This window comes from Lottia gigantea, assembly GCF_000327385.1.
Source record: "Lottia gigantea unplaced genomic scaffold LOTGIsca_10, whole genome shotgun sequence".
Lineage (NCBI taxonomy): Eukaryota > Metazoa > Mollusca > Gastropoda > Lottiidae > Lottia > Lottia gigantea.
In genome coordinates this window covers 523,525-545,948 of record NW_008706747.1, presented here as the reverse complement: position 1 = coordinate 545,948, position 22,424 = coordinate 523,525, and the positions used below count along the sequence as shown (strand labels likewise).

At 34.1% G+C, this 22,424-nt stretch overlaps 2 protein-coding genes across 2 annotated transcripts; both read left to right on the top strand.

Annotated features, from left to right (window-relative positions):
- Positions 1 to 4,502: 4,502 nt before the first annotated feature.
- LOTGIDRAFT_229903 (hypothetical protein) lies at positions 4,503 to 12,272 on the top strand (the record flags this gene model as incomplete). The annotated part of the gene is made up of 6 exons (XM_009046049.1): positions 4,503 to 4,661; positions 4,916 to 5,122; positions 5,577 to 5,646; positions 5,830 to 5,991; positions 6,151 to 7,704; positions 12,184 to 12,272. Exons 2-6 carry the CDS (start codon positions 4,964 to 4,966, stop codon positions 12,270 to 12,272), a joined length of 2,034 nt encoding a protein of 677 aa, XP_009044297.1. The 5' UTR covers positions 4,503 to 4,661; positions 4,916 to 4,963.
- A 1,066-nt stretch (positions 12,273 to 13,338) lies between these two features.
- On the top strand, positions 13,339 to 16,044 carry LOTGIDRAFT_156010 (hypothetical protein; the record flags this gene model as incomplete). Its single annotated transcript, XM_009046048.1, has 3 exons — positions 13,339 to 13,588; positions 14,131 to 14,283; positions 15,290 to 16,044. The coding sequence occupies 3 exons, from the start codon at positions 13,339 to 13,341 to the stop codon at positions 16,042 to 16,044; spliced, it is 1,158 nt and encodes a 385-aa protein (XP_009044296.1).
- Positions 16,045 to 22,424: the final 6,380 nt, after the last annotated feature.

Here is a 22,424-nt window from a genome sequence, read left to right as displayed (position 1 = left end):
AGCTACTACAGGTAATACTACTACCAGAGCTACTACCGGCAATACTACTACCAGAGCTACTACAGGTAATACTACTACCAGAGCTACTACCGGTAATACTACTACCAGAGCTACTACCGGTAATACTACTACCAGAGCTACTACCGCTAATACTACTACCAGAGCTACTACCGGTAATACTACTACCAGAGCTACTACCGGCAATACTACTACCAGAGCTACTACCGCTAATACTACTACCAGAGCTACTACCGCTAATACTACTACCAGAGCTACTACCGGTAATACTACTACCAGAGCTACTACCGGTAATACTACTACCAGAGCTACTATCGCTAATACTACTACCAGAGCTGGAGTGCGAATCTTCTGAATGTACTGAGCACAATTCCACACTTTTCTCTTCAACAAACTTCTCACAACAAAAGCAAAATATACTTTTAATCATCATCATCATCAAGGCTATGAGTATTGAGCACAAACATTCAATCTCATTCTGAAAGACATACAAGAAACAAGTATGCCCAGCAGTCAGGGTTCAAGTTGGGACAGAAATTTAAAGGGAAAGGTGTGCCATTTTCGGGAGTTGATTTCAGTCTTGAATTTATGTTCATGGTCTTCAGAAGTAACAGAAATGTACGAAAATAACAAAATTCCTTTACAAATGCTTCAAACTAGGAATTTTACTATTTTTTTTAGGAATTTTCTATATATCACAGAATATCTTAAATTGACGAATAGTCATTTTAAGATTCAAACGCTGATAATTCTAGACACACATGGATTTGAAGGCTCAAATTTCGACAGTGAGCTGTGAACACTATTACTGATTAGTTTAGCTACAAAAAGAGTTTCTGATATTGAAGTATAATTGGTCAAAAATGGCCTACCTGTCCCTTTAAGGAATTGAGGAAAAGATAAATTTTGGATGTCTTCAGGAGACTTAAATATTATTCCAATTTTTGCATTGTAATGTAGAAGTAGGGGTCAATTAATGGGCCTATAGCAGATAATTTTTCGTCAAAAACACCTGCACAATTGAACTTTAAAACTCATTATAGATAAATCTGTAATTGAAATAGGCATAATAGACAGTGTTGCCATGGAGATGGCTATTTTTCTGGCAGTGATCTCAAAAAATTTCAGGTGAATGGTGTAATGCTATTTTTCTGCCCAAAGACACAATCCCCATATACGTATATGTATAACGTATATCTAGAAAGTTTTAACCCTTGGAATAGCTCAGTCAGGAGCAAGTTGAACTGTCGTCTGTTAGGCGATTTAGTGCCATGGGTAAAAATAGCGATGCCATCGTAATACGCCCACATTTGTAATGGCAGCTAATTTGTCCGGGAGGTTGACAAGAGTTATCAGTAAATGAATGTTTCTGAGAGTGAAATTTTCATATTCCATGGGTTTTGTTTACAGTTTACAATTCAAGAACAAGGGCAATAACTCATAGTAAATATTTTTCGATTCGTCTGATTTTCAATAGGGTTCATCCTTAGGTGATTACAAACACTCACACCAAGTTTCGTCAAAATCCATCAAGAAACCAGCTCTCCATCGTGTCCACAAACAATTCAAGAACAAGGGCAATAACATTAATGTTTGAGCGTATAAAACCCTTCTCAAGGTAAGAAAAAATCTGATGCCTGTGCCTGTGCTTCCGAGAGTAGGCCCAGTGTTGGCTTTGACCCCCTAATACCCATCAAGGAGAAGTTTAAATAGTCATGTCAATATGAGTTGCTAAATCTGATGTTGAACTGGGCACTCTAGTAGGCCTAATTACTGGTCTCAGATGCTAAACTTGTTCAATTGCTTACATTTTCGGCTGTGGTGAAGCTGATCATTTTAGTTTCCTGTAATTAAAGGGGCTACCTGGAACACAGAAGAAGAACATGTAAAGGTTTACAGATATATATTACTAAAGATATAGTCATACAATCATTGATAGTTACTGATCTAGCAGATATTAATTCAGTTCCCTGGCCTATGCAACCCCTTTTAGATTCAGGTTTTAAGCTAGTCCGAAACATCTGCCTCTATTCCAGCCTCTGATGGGTATTTAGACAGTTGTTAGCTGGAATAGAGTCAGAAGAAAAAGACCCTGTTATTGGGATTTTCCACACCTCCAAAAATGCGTTTTCTCTAACATAATATTGAATTACTTTTAAGATAATTGCAGAAAAGTAGGACGTAAAACTCCATTCATTTCATTTCATTTAAGATAATTGTAAATTTAGTGTTGGGAATCACCGTAACTTTCGTTTTTGTTAGTATCATGTGACTCTGTGACCTTTGAACTTTTTGCTGCGCACGCAGTGTCATAGTGAAAAATTAAATTTATTTGGTGCATTCGGAGTTTTCGGACACATATTTTGATGCAAAAACGTATTTTCAATTTGTAAATAATAATTGCTAGGTGGGCATGCACCTCCACTGGTCATTTGCAGCTTGCTTGAGCAAAACATTTGGGTTCGATATGCCTTATTATTATTCAGGCACCCGATTCTTGTCGAAATTCAAAATATAATTATTAAAACAGTACAGTTAATTAACCTAATTTCGTGTGAACCTAATTTCGTCCATCTCCAGATAAATGATTTACCTGTGCATAGGATCTGCGTGACCTCCGCATTTGCATGTTAAACATGAGGCGTTTTTATTCAAGCAAATCGTATCAACTCGTATCGCTTTGACGGCCGATTATCAGCACATTACAGTACATATTAAAGGGACAGATGCGGCATTTTGGGGTTGGTTAGGGGGTTGATTTGAGTCTTCAGAAGTACTAGAAATGTACGAAAATCGAATAATTCCTTTAAAAATATCTTAACTAGGAATTTTACTCACTATTTCTATACCGGTATTTGTCTGTTCTATATCTTAATTCTGGACACACATATGGATTTGAAGGCTCAAATTTCGACTGTGAGCAGTGACACTATTACAGATTGGCTTAGCTAAACAAATTCCCGTCGGTCAAAAAAATGGCCCAGTTAGCTGTCCCTTTAAATCGCCTTAATTAAGATTATTGAACAGTTAACTCTGGCAATGGAATGAAATATTCTCCAGATCTTTCTCTTTGTTTTTGGAAAATTTCAAACGCTGGTAAAAATTATTTTTTGTCTTTTCTCTTACAGGCTGATCCTAGAACCAGTTCTGTTTATTGTCAATGTTGCTCGTCATAATTGAATCTTAATTCGTAACAATAGCGCTGTGAGCCACGATTTAGTCTATTTGATAAGTGCTTTGGCAAATCGCTTAAATTAAAGTGTATTATAGGCAATTCGTTGTAGATGCTTCGCTTATAAAATGCACACTTTGTTCAATGTCAATAAGATTTGCTTAAATAAAAACGCCTTTGAGTAGGACAAAATGGTAAAAAGATTACCTAAAAAATCACGTGATATCTAACTATTAGGGAAATTCCCTTTTGAGCTAATCTCCATTACTCCGTCCTTGGCGGAGTTAACTAAATATTCTTAGAACGTAAGTTCGTGGATAGCTGACATTTGGCTATCTCAGCTGATAACCATATCTTGCGTTTTTACCTCTCACTACATATGAACGGTAGAGGAGGGTGAGGTCAGATGAGCTGGAAGAACAAATGAGCCACACCGTGTCCCTTGATAAGGTAGGAAATATTTTCAACATTGTTTGCAGCTTTTTCTGTTTCGTTCATGACATAACAACTATTTATTGTCTGAGTGAAGTAAAACGTTTTTTGAATTTTATCTTTTATTTGTATGTAAATTGGAAAAACAGTCTCAAAATAATATTGTTTGTCTTAGAATGACTTTGCGTTGTTAAAAATATAAACATAATCACACGTTTTGTCTCAAAAATTTGTTTTTATAGAGGTCCATTTTCAGCCAAAATTTGTGAGTTTTTTTTTGTTGAAATTTCCAGAGGGGAAATGTGTTTCTTTTCAGTGCAAACTTACAAAATATTTTTATGAACGCGAATAAAGCATTGTCAAACTCATTAAACGTAAAGAATGTCATGGTAGGGTATTGGGTAAAATGATCATATCTTTTTGGGGAAATATGAGCCATTTGGCATTAGGAATATCCCAATAATAGGTATTTTCTAATAGAAGTTATCTTGGTATTTTACATCTAAAGGTGTGGGCACACGAGCGGCCTTTGTCTGAGACTAGAGTCTAATCTTGTGTTTCAACGACTGGCACGGGCACACGAGGAGACAAAAATCTCCAGTTGGTCGTTTTCCATCTCGATAATAAAGTGGGAAACACGTAATTGAAAGGAAAAGGAATCTGATTGGATGATGAAACTATCGGAGACAAACTTGTTTGATACTATAAATCCTGTTGGGGATACTGTAATGTTGTCATAAAAGCACGGACACCCGCAAGATTGTACTCAAGATTTGAGTCAGCGACAAATATCTCCGACCAAGACCATTCACTTGCGTACCTAAATATGAGATGTATTTGGCTTTTAGATAACTTTTGTCTATGTTTTGATTTCATATGGACATGATCCCCCCTCCCCACCCCCAAACCCAAAATGGAATTGAAAGACCCACAGACACTGGAATTGGACTTCTTATCATAAATGTCTGTGTATGTACAGTCTGGATAAACAAAAGACTTTTTGACCTTTCTTGATCGGTCACTCATTGGAATTCTGCTGGTAATTCTCTTATAATTTAGCTAATTATGAATTAATTATGGACATGTGAGACAAACTGATATTTTACCAAGTCATTAGAACACCTCTACTTTCTATTCATATAAGTATTAGCATTTTCAATTTCATGAATAAAAATAAGGGAACCCATCTTTAAGGATGTCCCTGCATTAGATTTTCTAACCTGATTTTATAATTTATCACTTTGTATTTTATATCTGTATAATTTTGTACCATAATGTTATAAAACATTTCAGATAGAATGCCTTGAAAAACTCAAATGGTCAGCTTGATTCCATATTGACATGGATTCTACAAGTGGAAATGGAACCGGATGGGCAAACTGGGGTCACAATGATCCTGATAGTGATTCCAGCGTAGAAGAAGATGGAACTGAAGACAGTTCAGACATTTTCCACAGTGCAAAGTCCAATATCAGTTCAACAGAATCTGCCTCTGAAAGTGTAAGTCTCTAGAAATAGCAATAGAATCAGATACTGTGTTGTTCCATCCTCTCTATAGTCGCGTTTACACTGTCATAAAATGGCCCGCTTGAAGTGAACCATACACGGTCTGGACTCGGATGGCCGGTACCATTTACACTGCACTGTTTTCACTTGACTAGAATGGTGAGTCAACAAGTATACACCTGCTCTCCTGTCAGTAGAGGCGAAAAAATGGAGACTTTCAAAATGTAGCCAACCACAAACAAGGCAATGATTTTGAAGTTGCGATTAATAAGGTCACGTTCATAGCGCAAACGATTCTTAAAAATCTCCAATTTTGTTTTTGAGACACAAAGAAGTAAAATAAGCCATTGCAAACATGATGTATTACACTGTTACCTTTATTTGTTTTCGTTAATTTCTTTCATGAACAGTGACTGCTGGTCATACTTGATTCTTGGTTATTTTGCAGGATGAAAATGAATATTTGTGCTGTAGCCAGGATGGTGATAATAAGGAAGGAACTTCTGAAGGGATTCAAGGTATGTTTGGTTTTATATATTCTATTTATTTTTGTAGGTAGCTTAAAAGAAAGGCAGAGATAAGAAAAGCTAAAGATGCTATAGACTTCATGACCTTTAAGGCCCTTCAGAAAGCATTTGGAGGGGGGGTGGGGGGATTGGGGGGGTTGATTTGTGCTAGAACTGACTTTTGACTAATTTCAGGTCTTGCAAGTGACATGTTGCCACATAACAATAGTATTTTGGACACTTCAAATGGAATTGTGGGCATTCCTAATGCCCAGCAAACCAATGTTAATATTCAAAATGTAACCAACTTTAATCATCAACAGTTTATAACAGATGATGAAACAGAGCCTTTATTAAGTAAGTGAGAAATTACATCACAATATAAATATAACATTCTGAGAGCAAAGGAGAAAAAAATAAGAAAATTGGAGTGTACTGAAAAAGTTATAACTAAATGAAATCAACAGGGATTACTTATTTTTATTGACATTAATGAAGAAACATTTATTATTTTAGGGCAAACAGATAAGTTGATGGAGGGTGTAAATTGTTATTTTGATATTTCTAAAACCAAAGCCTGGCAGAGTGTTCTAAACACAGACAAAATAGTGTTTGTGGTTGGCCATTCAGAATCTTTTAAGAGATCGATCTCATTAAAATTTTTTGAGAAATACAGGTCTCGAGTGGAGGTATTTAGATTGAATGGTCCTGAAGATTGGAAGATTTGTTGCAAAAGATCTGAGCCTTTTGCAATTCTCATGGAAGATGCATTTGGACCTCTTGGTTCCAAGTTTGAAAGTATTTCTCACGTAATCAAAAATTTAGCAAGTGATGAAAATTTAAAGGCAGCACTTTTTTTATTGGATCCTTTTTCATTTGAGCGAAACAAAGAAAGTCTTAAAAAGTGCTTTAAGCATAGATTTTCTGATTACGTGGTAAATTTGGAAGAAGAAGATCATTTATTGAGTAAAGATGAAAAACGTGAGATTCTCAAAAAATCTTCAGAACTTGTGAAAACAAACGGTCGCTTTTTGACAAATCAGGATATTGATGACATATTGGGTATGGCAGAAAATCCTATATTTTTAGATACTTGTGAAGAATTTGTTGTTTATGAAAGACACGATGAGAATGTGCTTCAGTTGTTTTCCTTGCCATTGGATTGCCTTATCAATGATATTAAGTATTTGAAAGAAAAATGGCCAGATGGATATTATGTGTTACGTTTAGTTGCATTCCATGAAGTTTTTGATGAATCTGAAAAAGGAGAACTTGCTGAAGTTTTAAGGCAAAGTATTGATGGAAATTTATCACAGATTTTAAATAAATTAGTAGGTTCGTATCTAAAAATCCAAAAGAATGAAGCTGGCGATTCTTCTCCAAAATTTGCCTTCCAGCATCGCATGATGCAATATGCAGTTTTATGTACAGAAACTAATAAGGCGTTCTTGATCAACCATTGTCCCATTGGCTTTTTGGTCGATGTTATAACGCGAATGACTAATATGCGTAAAACTTCGTTTGAAGGTGAAAATCTTAACATTGTTAAACGTTTCATTCAAGAAATTCTGAAAGGAAAGCATGTGGCTACTGTTGTCATCCATGAAATATGGAATTCAGAAGAATTTTTGAAGGATTTCAAGCAAGAATGGGAAAAAGTCAAATGGTTCATGGGTTCAATATGGAGATCTGCCTGTGAATCAAACATTTTGTATCTAGCTGTATTCAACAAATCACCAAAATTGCTGGAGTGGATTTTGAAGGCATGTGAAAAGCAAAACTTTAGAGTGTTATCATCATCATCGTTTCAAAAATCTATATTTGCCACATGTGTCATTGGCCATTTTGAACATTTTAAATTGTTAATGAAACAAATGAAGAATGTTGATAGATTTTGTCAATTAGAATTAGACCACATTTTAACACCAAGCAGAAACACTGAAAATTCCATTATTAATTTTGAAGAAACAAAATGTTATTCAAATATAACACATACAGCTGTAGCTTTTAGTCGACTGGATATTCTTAACTATCTTAAGAGCTGTGGGCAAAATGTGAATTACACAGATAGTCAAGGCTATACCAGTCTTCATGTAGCTTGTCGTTGTGGATCAGATATAGAAATTTTAGAATATTTAAAAGAAAGTAATGGCGATGCTGTTAATGTTAGAGATAAATCTGGCAACACTTGTTTACATGAAGCGTGTTGTGGCTATGACAACATTGAAATTGTGACCTCATTGGTAAAGGATTTTCCAGAGTTACTTTTGAAAAGAAATACATTGGGCCAAACCCCATTACACATTGCAGTTGGGGCTGGCAACATTCAAATTGTGGAATTTCTTATAGAGGATTTAATCAAGTCCCGAAACAATTGTCTTTTAGAAATAGATTCTTCTGGATGTACTGTTTTGCATTTAGCTTGTCAAGTTCAAGACAATTTGCAAATGGTGAAATATTTATTAGAAAGGCAGCCATCTTTGATGACTATTCAAGATCACCATGGTAACACTGCACTCCATGTTGCTTGTCAAACACCAGGCAATACTGGAGTTGTAAAATTAGTAAAAGATTTTCCAGAGTCATTTTTGAAAAGAAATACATTGGGCCAAACCCCATTACACATGGCAGTTGGGGCTGGCGACACTCAAATTGTGGAATTTCTTATAGAGATCTCGAAGAAGCACCAAAACAATTGTCTTTTAGAAATAGATTCTTCTGGATGTACTGTCTTGCATTTAGCTTGTAAAGTTCAAGACAATTTGCAAATGGTGAAATTTTTATTAGAAAGGCAGCCATCTTTGACTACTATTCATGATCACCACGGTGACACTGCACTCCATATTGCTTGTCAAACACCAGGCAACACTGGCGTTGTAGAATTGGTTAAGATTTTTCCAATGTTAGTTTTAGAGAAAAATACATTGGGCCAAACCCCATTACATATAGCAGTTGGGGCTGGCGACACTCAAATTGTGGAATTTCTGATAGAAACTTCGAAAGAGTTCGATGAGAATTGTATTTTAGAAAAAGACAACTCTGGATGTACTGTTTTCGATTTGGCATGTAATTTTCAAATGGCCAATTTCTTACATGAAATTATATCCAGAAATGGTAATTTAAGCTTTTATGGAAGAATTAAGTTGTTTTATTATCAGCTGATTTGGTTGTCATTATACATGATATCCCGGGGCAGGAGGTTTTGTAGAATATGTTATGAGAAAACAGCAAGTTTAATAAATGCTGGGTCGTAAATCAAAGGATACACAACGTCGGAGTACTAAGAGGTTTGTAAAGAGACATAATTAGGAAATCAAACGGGATCAGACAAGGATGTCGGATTATACAGAATGTCTGAATACTCAGATGTCGGATTACACAGAATGTCGGGTTACGCAGGATGTCGGGTTAATACTCAGATGTCAGATATCATAGAGTACACTGTACCTTGAAAAAATATGATTATTTGGGTGTGAAGATTTGAAGGTGGATGTCATTTTTCCCGTAAATCCCATTTTTTATGTAGGAGCGAAAAAATCAAAGCTGGAAAAATGTTTTTCTATATTCAACATTTTCTTTTCATTCTATGAGATATATTTTTTTAAAGCTGATTTATATAGCTTGTTTATATTATAGCCTTCATATATTGATTCTAAATGTTTCTATTGAAAGAGCATAGTTTATTTGAGATATATCAATTTGTATACAGTTAGAGTAAATCATAAGATATCTTGCCAGGCAAGCTAATATAAACCCACTGGCTAATTTGATTTTAAAGATGGGTTCCCTTATTTTCATTGATAAAAATGAAAATGCTAATACTTATATGAATAGGAAGTAAAGGTGTTCTAATGACTTGGAAAAATACCATTTTCTCTCACATGTCCATAATTAATTCATAATTAGCTAAATAAGAAGAGAATTACCAGACTGTACATACATGATAATTCATTAGAAACACCAATTAATCAAATAGTTTGCTTAATTTGACACTAAAAAAATAAGGAAACCCATCTTTAATTAAAAATATTTGGCTTTACAGTAACAATCACCAGTATGAAATATTCAACCTTCAGTCATATATTTCTTTTGAAAAGTTTTGTCAAAATCTGTCCAGAATCGTGCCTTTTAGGCTAATGTTTACGAGCTAAAAATTAAAAGCGTTTTTAAGAACAGGTCAATATCTCGTATAAAATATTTCTTTGATTTTCAACAGGGTTCATAAATAGAAAGCACAATTCTTGACAGATTTTGACAAAACTTGGTGAAATTATTTAACATTTAGTATGAGTTATTGCCCTTGTTCTTGAATACACATTTAACTTTTAGTTTGTAAACACTCTAGAAGGGGAACAAAATTCCATTGACAGTATATACCACGGTCTTTGTTAGACCTACATATTTTGAATCGGCTTAATTTTGACACGTTTGTCCCTTATGACTGTAAACCTTTCAAATAAACACCACAGTAATGATAGCTTTTTCTTTTCTTTTATGTAAAAACATAATTTAGTTTTGAGAATTACCGTACTAATAAAATAAATTCTGTGCTTTCAAGTAGTTGTTCATCTCTAAAATCAAATCAACACACCTACCATCAGTGGCGTAACCACTTGGAATTGGAACTCTTGCAACTTCCAAAAATTTCAGCTTCTCATCCACAGACACCCCAGCGGCACTTGGATTTACTGCCCCTTCTTGCACTCTCCCCACCAACCCCCAAATTAAAAACTCTAGTTACGCCACCGCTTACTAACAGTTACGTTGGTGTGTTTAGGGGGAGAGGGGGGTTTGTTGGGCATTTTACGTGATTTTTTATATATATTATGTCTTTATTTCTCTATATGATATGGCAGCAGAGTCTCAAGAAAAGACGGGATAATTCTAGTGGATTAAATTTCGAAGGTGAGTTGTAAACACTATCACTGATTAGCTAAGCTGAACAATTCCTGTTTCTGAGACTTAAGGTACTGGCTGGCGAACTTGTTCCTTAATCTCATGAGGCGAAAGATTTGTTACGTAATGACCCATTATCACTGATATCTATTTATAGATCAGGGAAATTCTTTTTTTCAAACTTAAAACCTTCCTTAAAGTATAGATTAGGGAGCTGCGGTGGCTCAGTGAGTTAGACGTTTGCTCGCTAACCTGAAGGTCCAGGGTTCAATCCCGGCATAGGTCGAGATAATACCTTTGGATTTCCCGGTTTTCCCCCCTGTCAGTGATGCAGGTAAGAGGGGCTAGTCGTTCGGATGGGGCAATAATCCGAGGCTCCGTGTGCTACAAGCTGTGCACGTTAAAGATCCCTCGACAGTTGGAAATAGAAAAAGAGCAGGCTAATGCCGCTGTCCAGGCAAAATTTCCCTCATTGCACCTGCATGGCGTTGCCCGTCTTTATTAGCCCACATGGTGCAGAAAAGTAGGACGTAAAACCCCATTCATTTCATTTCATTTTTATACGCCCACACGTAAGATGGGCGTATATTGTAATCACCCCGTCGGTCCGTCCGTCCGTTCACATTTGGCTCGTGCTCACTCTACAGGCTACAGTTCTTTATGGATTCTTTTGATTTTTATTATACGCCCACTCGAAAGATGGGCGTATATTGTAATCACCCTGTCGGTCCGTCCGTTCACATTTGGCTCGTGCTCACTCTACAGGCTACAGTTCTTTATGGATTCTTTTGATTTTTATTATACGCCCACTCGAAAGATGGGCGTATATTGTAATCACCCTGTCGGTCCGTCCGTTCACATTTGGCTCGTGCTCACTCTACAGGCTACAATTCTATACGGATTCTTTTGATTTTTATTTTGTGTGTCAATATCATTATGAAGATGATCCCTATTGATTTTCATGATGATCTATTGATTTTCGTGATGATCGGATAATTTTTCACAGAAATATCCTGTCTGACTTGACATTTTACTCTATTGGCTATATTGTGCAATTCGTGCTCACTCTACAAGCTACACTTTTTCACAGATTCTTATGATTTTTATTTTGTATGTCAATGTCATTATGAAGATGATCCCTATTGATTTTCATGATGATCTATCGATTTTCGTGATGATCGGATAATTTTTCACCAAAATATCCTGTCTGACTTGAAATTTTACTCTATTAGCTATATTGTGCAACTCGTGCTCACTCTACAAGCTACAATTTTTTACATTCTTAGATTCTTTTGATTTTGATTTTGTGTGTCAATGTCATTATGAAGATGATAAATATATCGAATTTCATAATACTTACAATCAAAGCTATCTGTGGGCGTATGTCACCTTGCCTAGAAAGCTATATTTGAAGTATAGATTAACTAAATATTAGAGCGTAAGTTCGTAAATCGTTGACCATTGGCTATCTCACATGTCATTTGAACATTGATCCCACTTAAACACTGTTGTCTTGCGTTTTTGCCTCTCATTACATATTAAAGGAAAAACGTCAAAATAAGAAAGAAACATATCCACGGTGTCAAAATTAATTTATCCTTATAACTTCGTCCTTATTTATGAGCATTTTTCAATAATTACTTTGTTTTGTAGACTTATCGGATTATACACATTGGAATTCTGCCATGACACCATCATCAAGTCCACTGTTGGATAAAGATTGGCCAAGTTTGAAAATATAAATTTTATGCTCATTTTGAGAGGCAGTGTTCCTTTAAAGGGATGATAAAGAGGTTTTTCTAAATTTTATTATGTGTACCTGGGACACTGTTACCTTCAATTTCCACCATTCCAATTTACAATCAGAAGTTCCTGCAATTCCTCTAAAACTAAGTGTTTGATGATGTCACTAATCACGAAGAATGTGATACAAGTTTATTTTGCGAATAGTGACGTGACTTACTTAGTTTTAGTGGAACTGCAGGAACCACAAACATCTGATTAAAAAATTAGAATGGTGAAAATTGATGGTATCAGTGTCCCCGATACATGTAAAAAATTTAGAAGAAGCCTTTAAAGGGATTATAGACTAATTATCATTATATATCTATATCCTACGGAGCCCCTAAGGTGCAATTGTAAACATATTTATTTATTATTTCGTTTAAACGAATTAATTATTTCATTAAAACGAATTAATTATTTCATTAAAACGAATTAATTATTTCGTTTAAACGAAATAATTTTTTCGTCTATTTCGTTTAAACGAAATAATTAACCCATCTTTTTATTTCGTTTAAACGAAATATGTTTACAAATGCGCCTTAGGGGCTCCGTAATATCCTTAGTCATTTTTGCCTGTACATTTTTAGAATATATAAAAGTGTGCTTTGTGTTTCAGGTAGACCTCTCATCAACTAGGAAGCTACAATGTTGAGCTTGATTCCGTTGTTAGATTGAGAAACTGAGATCTCAATGATTCTGACAGTGATTCCAACTAAAAAAAACCCCAAAAACTAAAGTCCAATACAATTTTTGCCTAATTCTTTGAATCAACAGAAAGCAAGACTATAAAAAAAAACATTTGGAACTGTAAATCCTGAATCAACATCTATTGGGTCCTAAAATCTGGTGCAAACAGCTTTTGAAACCAAAAGCCAACAGACTAGTCCAAAGCTCCAGCTAGGGTCTTCATTTGATTTTGGTTTGAGACAGAGCAGACCTTCTAGACCACCCTTTACTCCTTCTTCCAAAGCAAGTTCCCCAAGGGAGATAAATACCAACAGGTTTAAAGAAAAACTTGGGAATATGGACGCAACAGATTTTAGGAACTACGATGTACACGGTCTATATTCTACTGGTCCTCGTGATGAATCTGAAAATTACGATGGATCATCAACAGAGTTTCCTTGCGATGCTGGTCATCTTGAAGAATCTGAAAACTCCAATGGTGCTTCAGCAGTAAATGCTTCAAACAACTTCGACACTCAGGGTGTTTTGGATCGGGTTAGTGAAAAATGTGGCTCTTCATGTGACAGTTACCATAGTGACAGCCCTGGTAAGTTCTAAACAGTCACTGCCTTGTACAGCTTGATCTCTCAAAGGTATTAGAGTTTTTGTCTATGAACCTTTGATGCCAATGATCTTAAAGTAAAGCTATATATATTGTTTACAGTTTTTAGGCTAAGGGCTCTGATTGAATACAATCCACTCAAATTGCTGCATTTGCATACTTCAGTGAAACAAGAAAAGTGTCGAATCGTGTCAAGGTACTAGACTGAGTTCATAATAGCTTGAAATTCTATCAGATGCTGAAGACTTCATGACTTTTAATTAAGCAAAATGTACTAAGAAAAATACCAATATTTTCGCATCAGAGCATGTATTTTGGGATATTTTTGCCTTCTTTCAGTGTTTATTCTTTGGAATTTTGTCGTACCAACTGTCGTTCAAATTTGAAATGAGGACACAAGTGGTATATTTTTGTTGAATCGTAGTAGAAAAGTATGTCAGAAAGTGATTTTCAAGCTAGACATGGATAGCAGAAGTTCAGCTGGTAGAGCTTAGATGACTATCACTTGATTTTGTTTCTAATTTTAGATTCTGACAGAAGCATGGTGCCATTTAACAATGATATTTTTAACTCTTCAAATGGAATTGTGGGGATTCTTAATCCTAATGTTAATATTGGAAAAGCAACCAACTTAACTTATCAACAGTTTATAACAGATGATGGAACTGAGCTTCTACCAGGTAAGTGGGGAATACAGCAAAATATAGACATTACTGTTAACAGGCAAAGTCTGTCTTCATTAGGTGCAGAAAAGTAGGATGTAAAACTCGATTCATTTCATTTCATTTTTACAAGCAAAGTGAATTTTATGCTAAAAAAAACAAAAACCAAGGGGTAGCTCGATTGGTCAGTTCTGAACATTCTGGATTCATGAAATCAACTGGATGTTCAATTTAACAAGTTGGAACAGAGTTCAGAACACGTTCCACATGTTAGGAGGTGTAGACAGAATTCAAAATGGTGAAGAACAAAAAGATAGGAAAATTTTGAATGTGACATATCAGCTTTGATACTGTTTGATTGAGACCAGAATTGGAACAGTTCAATTAGAACTCTCCAATGAAGCCTCATCCTCAGTCCAGTTGCCAGGAATGAATTGGTGCCGGGGCTCAGATTTTGAAGGATTAAAGCCCAGAGATATCATTTCTGACAATTTTGAGGTGCCAAAAATGTATCAAAATCTAAATTTTTTTTGATTTTGTACAAAGACACTGTAAATGAATCAATCTCTGCTGAATTGAAGAAGGTTTTGCTAGTGCTTAATTCTCACTTGCTGGAGCCCAGCCCCCATGGACCCTACGCTAACGAAGGGGCTAGCCACCCTAATAAATTTCATAAAATGGGGTGAGTTCGGATTTAGCTCAGGTGTGCTTCTTGAGTCACAAGCAAACAGTTATATTTTTTAGAGTAGAAACTCCTGTGATATTATATTTGACCTAATAAGAAGCTTGGTCTGACCATTGCAAGAGTCCTACACACGGAAACATAGTCACCAGGAAAACTTCTATATGGTTAAAAATGCCACCATATTGACTGAATCAATCAAATTCCATGACGCCTCTCACTTGACATGGGCACTGGTGATAATGACATCATTTTCCCACTCCCATCGCCCCAACCTCCATTTCTATTGCACGCGAGTATGTTAAATTTTGGGTTATGGATTATTTGTATTTATTATTTTAGAACTCACAGATAAGTTGATGGAGGATGTAAATTGTTATTTTGATATTTCTGAAACCAAAGCCTGGCAGAGTGTTCTAAACACAGACAAAATAGCGTTTGTGGTTGGCCATTCAGAATCTTTTAAGAGATCGATCTCATTACAATTTTACGAGAAATACAGGTCTCGAGTTGATGTATTTAAATTGGATGGTACTGAAGATTGGAAGATTTTTTACAAGAGATCAGAGCCTTTTGCAATTTTCATGGAAGATGCTTTTGGACCTCTTGGTACCGAGTTTCCTGGTATTACTCTGCTAATCAAAAATCATTCAACCTTTCAAAATTTAGAGGCAGCACTTTTTACGATGAGTCCTCTTTCATTCGAACGAAACAAAGAAAATCTTAAAAAGTGCATGAAACGTGAATTGTCTGATTACGTTGTCCATTTGGAAAAAGAAGATATATTGAGTGAAGATGATAAACGTGTAATTCTGAAAAAGTCTTTCGAACTTGTGAAAGATAATGGTCGCTCTTTGAAAAAAACGAACAATGACGGAACAATTTGTTTTGAAAATTTTATTGATGACATATTGGGTATGGCAGAAAATCCTATATTTTTAGATACTTGTGAAGAATTTGTTGTTTATGAAAGACACGATGAGAATGTGCTTCAATTTTTTTCCTTGCCATTGGATTGCTTTATCAATGATATTAAGTATTTGAAAGAAAAATGGCCAGATGGATATCATGTGTTACGTTTAGTTGCAAGTTTTTGATGAATCTGAAAAAGGAGAACTTGCTGAAGTTTTAAGGCAAAGCATTGATGGAAATTTATCACAGATTTTAAATAAATTAGTAGGTTCGTATCTAAAAATCCAAAAGAATGAAGCTGACGATTCTTCTCCAAAATTTGCCTTCCAGCATCGCATGATGCAATATGCAGTTTTATGTACAGAAACTGATAAGGCGTTCTTGATCAAACATTGTCCCATTGGCTTTTTGGTCGATGTCGTAGCGAAAATGACTAATATGCGTAAAACTTCGTTTGAACGTGAAAATTGTAGCATTGTTAAACGTTTCATTCAAGAAATTCTGAAAGGAAAGCATGTGGCTTCTGTTGTCTTCCATGAAATATGGAATTCAGAAGAATTTGTGGATGACTTCAATCAGGAACTGAAAACAGAAGAAAAGCTGTCCATTATTTCAAATTTGGGATCTGCCTGTAAATCAAACGTTTTATATCTAGCTGTTTTCAACAAATCACCAAAATTGCTGGAGTGGATTTTGAAGACATGTAAAGAACAAAACTTTAGAGTGTTAACATCATTGTTTACAAAAGCTGTATTTGCCATTTGCTTTTGTCAATCGAAATTTAATGACCACATTTTAACACCAAGAAAAAACATTGAAAATTCAGAAATTGTTTTTGATGTAGTGGAATGTGACAATTCTATCAAAGGTATAGCTACAAATTTGAAAATGTGGGACATTTTAAACTACATAGAGATGTGGACCAATCAATGTTAAAGGGGCATTCCATTTTTTTTGTAGGTCAAAAAATAGTTTTGCTGTGGTATGTTTAGGATGAACCCTATCAAAAATATTTTTGATGGATCTTGATGAAATTTGGTGTTAAGAGTGAAGAAGTTCCTATTTGGTGTGAGTTTAATCGCCCAAGGATGAACCCTATATAATATAAAAAAAAAAAAAAAATATTTAGTATGGGTTCTGCCCTTGTATTCTTGTATTATAAAGAGTGTCTATTCTCTATTAAATGTATTTGTTGATTTGTATTCTGTTAATATTTGTATTATATAAAGAGTGTCTATTCTCTATAAAATGTATTTGTTGATTTGTATTCTGTTAATATTTGTATTATATAAAGAGTGTCTATTCTCTATTAAATGTATTTGTTGATTTGTATTCTGTTAATATTTGTATTATATAAAGAGTGTCTATTCTCTATTAAATGTATTTGTTGATTTGTATTCTGTTAATATTTGTATGATAAAAAGAGTGTCTATTCTCTATAAAATGTATTTGTTGATTTGTATTCTGTTAATATTTGTATGATAAAAAGAGTGTCTATTCTCTATTAAATGTATTTGTTGATTTGTATTCTGTTAATATTTGTATTAAATAAAGAGTGTCTATTCTCTATAAAATGTATTTGTAGATTTGTATTCTGTTAATATTTGTATTATATAAAGAGTGTCTATTCTCTATTAAATTATTTGTTGATTTGTATTATGTTAATATTTGTATGATATAAAGAGTGTCTATTCTTTATTAAATGTATTTGTTGATTTGTATTCTGTCAATATTTGTATTATATAAAGAGTGTCTATTCTCTATAAAATGTATTTGTTGATTTGTATTCTGTTAATATTTGTATGATATAAAGAGTGTCTATTAAATGTATTTGTTGATTTGTATTTTGTTAATATTTGTATGACATAAAGAGTGTCTATTCTCTATTAAATTATTTGTTGATTTGTAGTCTGTTAATATTTGTATGACATAAAGAGTGTCTTTTCTCTATTAAATGTATTTGTTGATTTGTAGTCTGTTAATATTTGTATGATATAAAGAGTGTCTATTAAATGTATTTGTTGATTTGTATTTTGTTAATATTTGTATTATATAAAGAGTGTCTATTTTCATTTAATTTATTTGTAGATTTGTAGTCTGTTAATATTTGTATTATATAAAGAGTGTCTATTCTCTATTAAATTATTTGTTGATTTGTATTCTGTTAATATTTGTATGACATAAAGAGTGTCTATTCTCTATTAAATCATTTGTAGATTTGTAGTCTGTTAATATTTGTTTTATATAAAGTGTGTCTATTCTCTATAAAATGTATTTGTTGATTTGTAGTCTGTTAATATTTGTATTATATAAAGAGTGTCTATTCTCTATTAAATCATTTGTAGATTTGTAGTCTGTTAATATTTGTTTTATATAAAGAGTGTCTATTTTCTAGGAGATGTATTTATTTATGACTAGTTTGTAATTTTAGCTTTCCAATGCCACAACTGTGGTACAGTGACTAAAGACCAAGCCTTGGTTGGGTACCAAGGGTCTTATTTTAGATTTTAGAAAGCGGTGTTATTTTATGCATATTAAAGACCCCAACATAGTTGAGCTGCAGGTGTCATTTCAAAATTTTCCTCATTGCACACCTCCTAGTCTATCCAAATCTTCATTGGACATATAAGATGCACTTCAACTTCAAGGATAATATGCTTATTTTTTTGTCACAGAAATGCCAAGGACATTGTTAAACCAACATGTTTTTTCGTTTGTCTATGGTCTGTAAGCTTATGCAACAAAATTGTCAATTATTTTACTTGAAAACATTACCTGTATGTGTTTCCAAACGTAGTATGTAATAAAACTAGAAGTAGTATATCCATATAACTTGAGTTGTTAATGTTTACCTTCTTGCTTCTATATGTCTTACAAAGATTATAACTCTGAATTATGTTAAGAAAATATTTTATAGACAATACATGTTGATGGTAAGCATACAAGATAGTAGGGTGCGCTCGATTGGTAACTTCTGAACATGTTCTTTCCTTCTCTGCCATTTTGAATTCAGTCTACACTGACACAACTATTTTATAACTTGTCTTATTGAACTGTTGATTCTATAAATCAAGAACATGCAGGACTCACCAATCGAGCGGCCCCCAGGTGAAATATTATACACTATGACTAATTACAATATCCATTATATTTACATACTTGAAATAATAGTTTGCCAGGTAAGGTAAGATACATCCACTGGCAGCTTTGATTTTGAATAAAAATATTTAGCAGTACAGTAACAATTACCAGTATGAAATATTCAACCTTCAGTCATACACATCTTTTGAACTTTTTAGGGTGATAATGAACAATATTACCAAGTTTTGTCAAAATCCAGCAAGAATTGTGCCTTCAGGAGTGTAAACAGGCTAAAAATTGAATGCTAGTGACTGACGGACCGACGGATGAACATGGGTGACGCCAATATACGTTCCACATTTCATCTGGTTGTATCAAAATTATCACTTTGGCCAGAAAAATAAAGGAAGTCCAGGATTCCTGTGGTAGGCTTGTTTTGATTGTAGATAAACTAAATGTCTTGCATGATGTTTGAAAGGTGATACAGAAAGCTGAAAATGATCTCCGTTTTTACTCATACTTTTATCTGTACATCAAATGTATTTTTTCATACCAATTGCTGGTAGATCTAAGATTGATTTTTCTAAGAAATTTGATGGGATCATTTTCTAAGAAATGTGATTGGATCATTTTCTAAGAAATTTGAAGGGACAGATTTGCCATCCGTCTGACCAATCGTACCTTAGTGTCAGAAACTGAAATTTTTAGCTTAGCTGATCAGTAATAGTGTTCACCGTTGAAATCTAAGTATGTACAGAATAATCTGAGTTTAATAGTTAAAATGATGACTCATCTTCTAACTCTGCCATATGATATATAGAGAAACATATATAGAAATAGAAAGTGAAATTCCTAATTTGAGATATTTTTAAAGGAATTATGTGAATTTCTTATATTTCTGAAGACTCTTTACATATACTTGAGACACAGATCAACCCTTGAAAATAGTGAATCTGTCCCTTTAAATTGTCTATATTTATTATTTACAAAAAAGTTATTAAATAATCTTGAATTGCACCAAATAGTTGTATCCATAAAAATGATATATCGGGTGGCCCAAAAAAAAACAAATGGTAACACTTTTCATTCCAGATTATTATTCTTGAAATTTTTGACAACGAATTTTAAAGATAACTTCCCGAGCTAGGTAATATATGCCCACTACCAGCTGTCAGAAATGATAACAAAATATTTAATCACTTAATAATGAATTTTCAAAATATCAAAAGTCAAAGCAAAACTTCAAAAACAGTTCCAAGGTCTCATTGGCAATAACTCTAAAACTGTTCATCCGATTATTGCCAATTTCGAACTCGACTGAGATCTCATCATTATATACTTCCTTCCCTAGTTTCATCAAGATCCATTAGAAACTGAAGTCTCTATTGTGCCTAAAAGCCAAATTTGACAGGTTTTTACTCAGTCAAGGGCAAGGGCAATAACTCTGAAACCGTTCATCTGATTATTACCAAATTCAAGCTTGACTGAGATCTCATCAATATATACATGCATACAAAGTTTCATCTAGATGAGATAAAAACTAGTCTCTATCGTGCATACAAAATATGTGGACAGATGGACTGACAGGGGCAATGGCAATATACCTCCACATTTTTAAGTGGGCGTATAAAAATCCTGCCATTTCAAAGTGTTTCAAACTATGAAGGTAATTTTTTGTAAAAAGATGTCTTATATATTGATAATTAAGAAGTCAAAATTTTTTTGATCTTAGCTTTGATTTGATAAAAAAAAACTTGAAATGAAAAGAGTTATCGTTTTTTTTTGTCCACCCAGTATATATTGCCAATGCTGATATGATGTATTCTATATATACAAATTCTAGATTACTTACAAGTTAAATATTCAGATTAAAATGAATTTGATGGAATGGACAAAAGGTTTCTACATAATTTGCACCAAGATCTCTTGCCGCCAAACTAAATACAAAATTATTTACAGTTAAAGGGATTGTTAAGAGATTTCTAAAATTTGTTATGTGTATCGGGGACACTGGTATCATCAATTTGTTCCATTCCAATTTTCAATCAGACATCTGTGGTTCCTGCAATTCCACTAAAATTAAGTGTTTGATGACATCACTAATCCCAAAATATGCTTTATCACATTAAGTTCTTTCCATTAGTGACATCATCAAATACTGGAATTGCAGGAAACACAGATGTTTGATGGAAAATTGGAATGGTGCAAATCAATGCTATCAGTGTCCCCCATACACATAAAATCTCTTTATAATCCCTTTAAAACATTTACATAATAATGAGGTTAATTCTGGTAAAAGCAATTAAGAGTTTTGAATACAAAATCATTAAAATGCCAAAGAAATATAATGGTTCTTATATTTTCTCTACAGCCCAATAGCAAGTTTCAAAATTAATGTCCTGCATTTGTTCTTGTTAAATTATAGAAAAATTGGGTGCGAACTGTCAATTCTGAAAGTGACACAGATGGGTGAAGTTGAGCTCTATCAGCTGATAAGGCAAATATCTTGGTGACCATGTCCTTTCTTTACACATTAAGGCCATTGTTTACAGTATTTTGATTATCAAAACTCTACTCTAAACTAGATTTTACTTGATATCTATTCACTCTTGGATGGTTCTGGACCAAAACATCTACCTCTATTTCAGCCTCAGTGCAGAAAAGTAGGACGTAAAAGTCCATTCATTTCATTTCTTTTCTTTTCTATTTCAGCCTCTGATAGCTATTTTGAAAATTGTCAGCTGGTGTAGGGACAGAAAAACTAGGCCTTGTTTTATGGGGATTTTTCCGCACCTCTAAAGGTGCAGACTTTTTAAACCTATTTATTTAAATCAGACTCACCAAACCCAAATATATTCCAGCCGTTAACTGTCAAAATATCCATCAGAAGCTGGAATAGAGGTAGATGTTTCAGACTAGGATGGGTCAAATCACAATTAGGACCAGTCTATTATTTTCAGGTAGAATAAGGTAATAGAAAAAATACAAGTATACATACACATATTGTGTTCATTACTACCTAAACTACCTCAAATTCAAAATAATATGGACTGCTTCAATTTCTGTCCCTGGAGGTCCAGGGTTCAGTCCTGGCAGATAATACCTTCGGATTTTCCAACCCGGTTTCCCTCTGACATGGAAAAGGCTTCTAGTCGTTCGGATGGGACAATAAACCGAGGCTTATCCTACAGGCTGTGCATGTTAAAGATCCCTCGACAGTTAGAAATCGAAAAAGAGCAGGCTAATGCCGCTGTCCTGGCAAAATTTCCCTCATTGCACCCTGCATGGCGTTGCCCGTCTTCATTAGCCCACATGGTGCAGAAAAGTAGGACGTAAAACTCCATTCATTTCATTTCAATTTCTGTTCTGAATCATCCTTGGACGTTCACAAATAATTTTGTTAAACAATACAATTTAAATACAAAGATTCTGAGGTTTAAATTCCTCCATTAATCATACCCTTTGCTGCCCTATTCAAAATAAA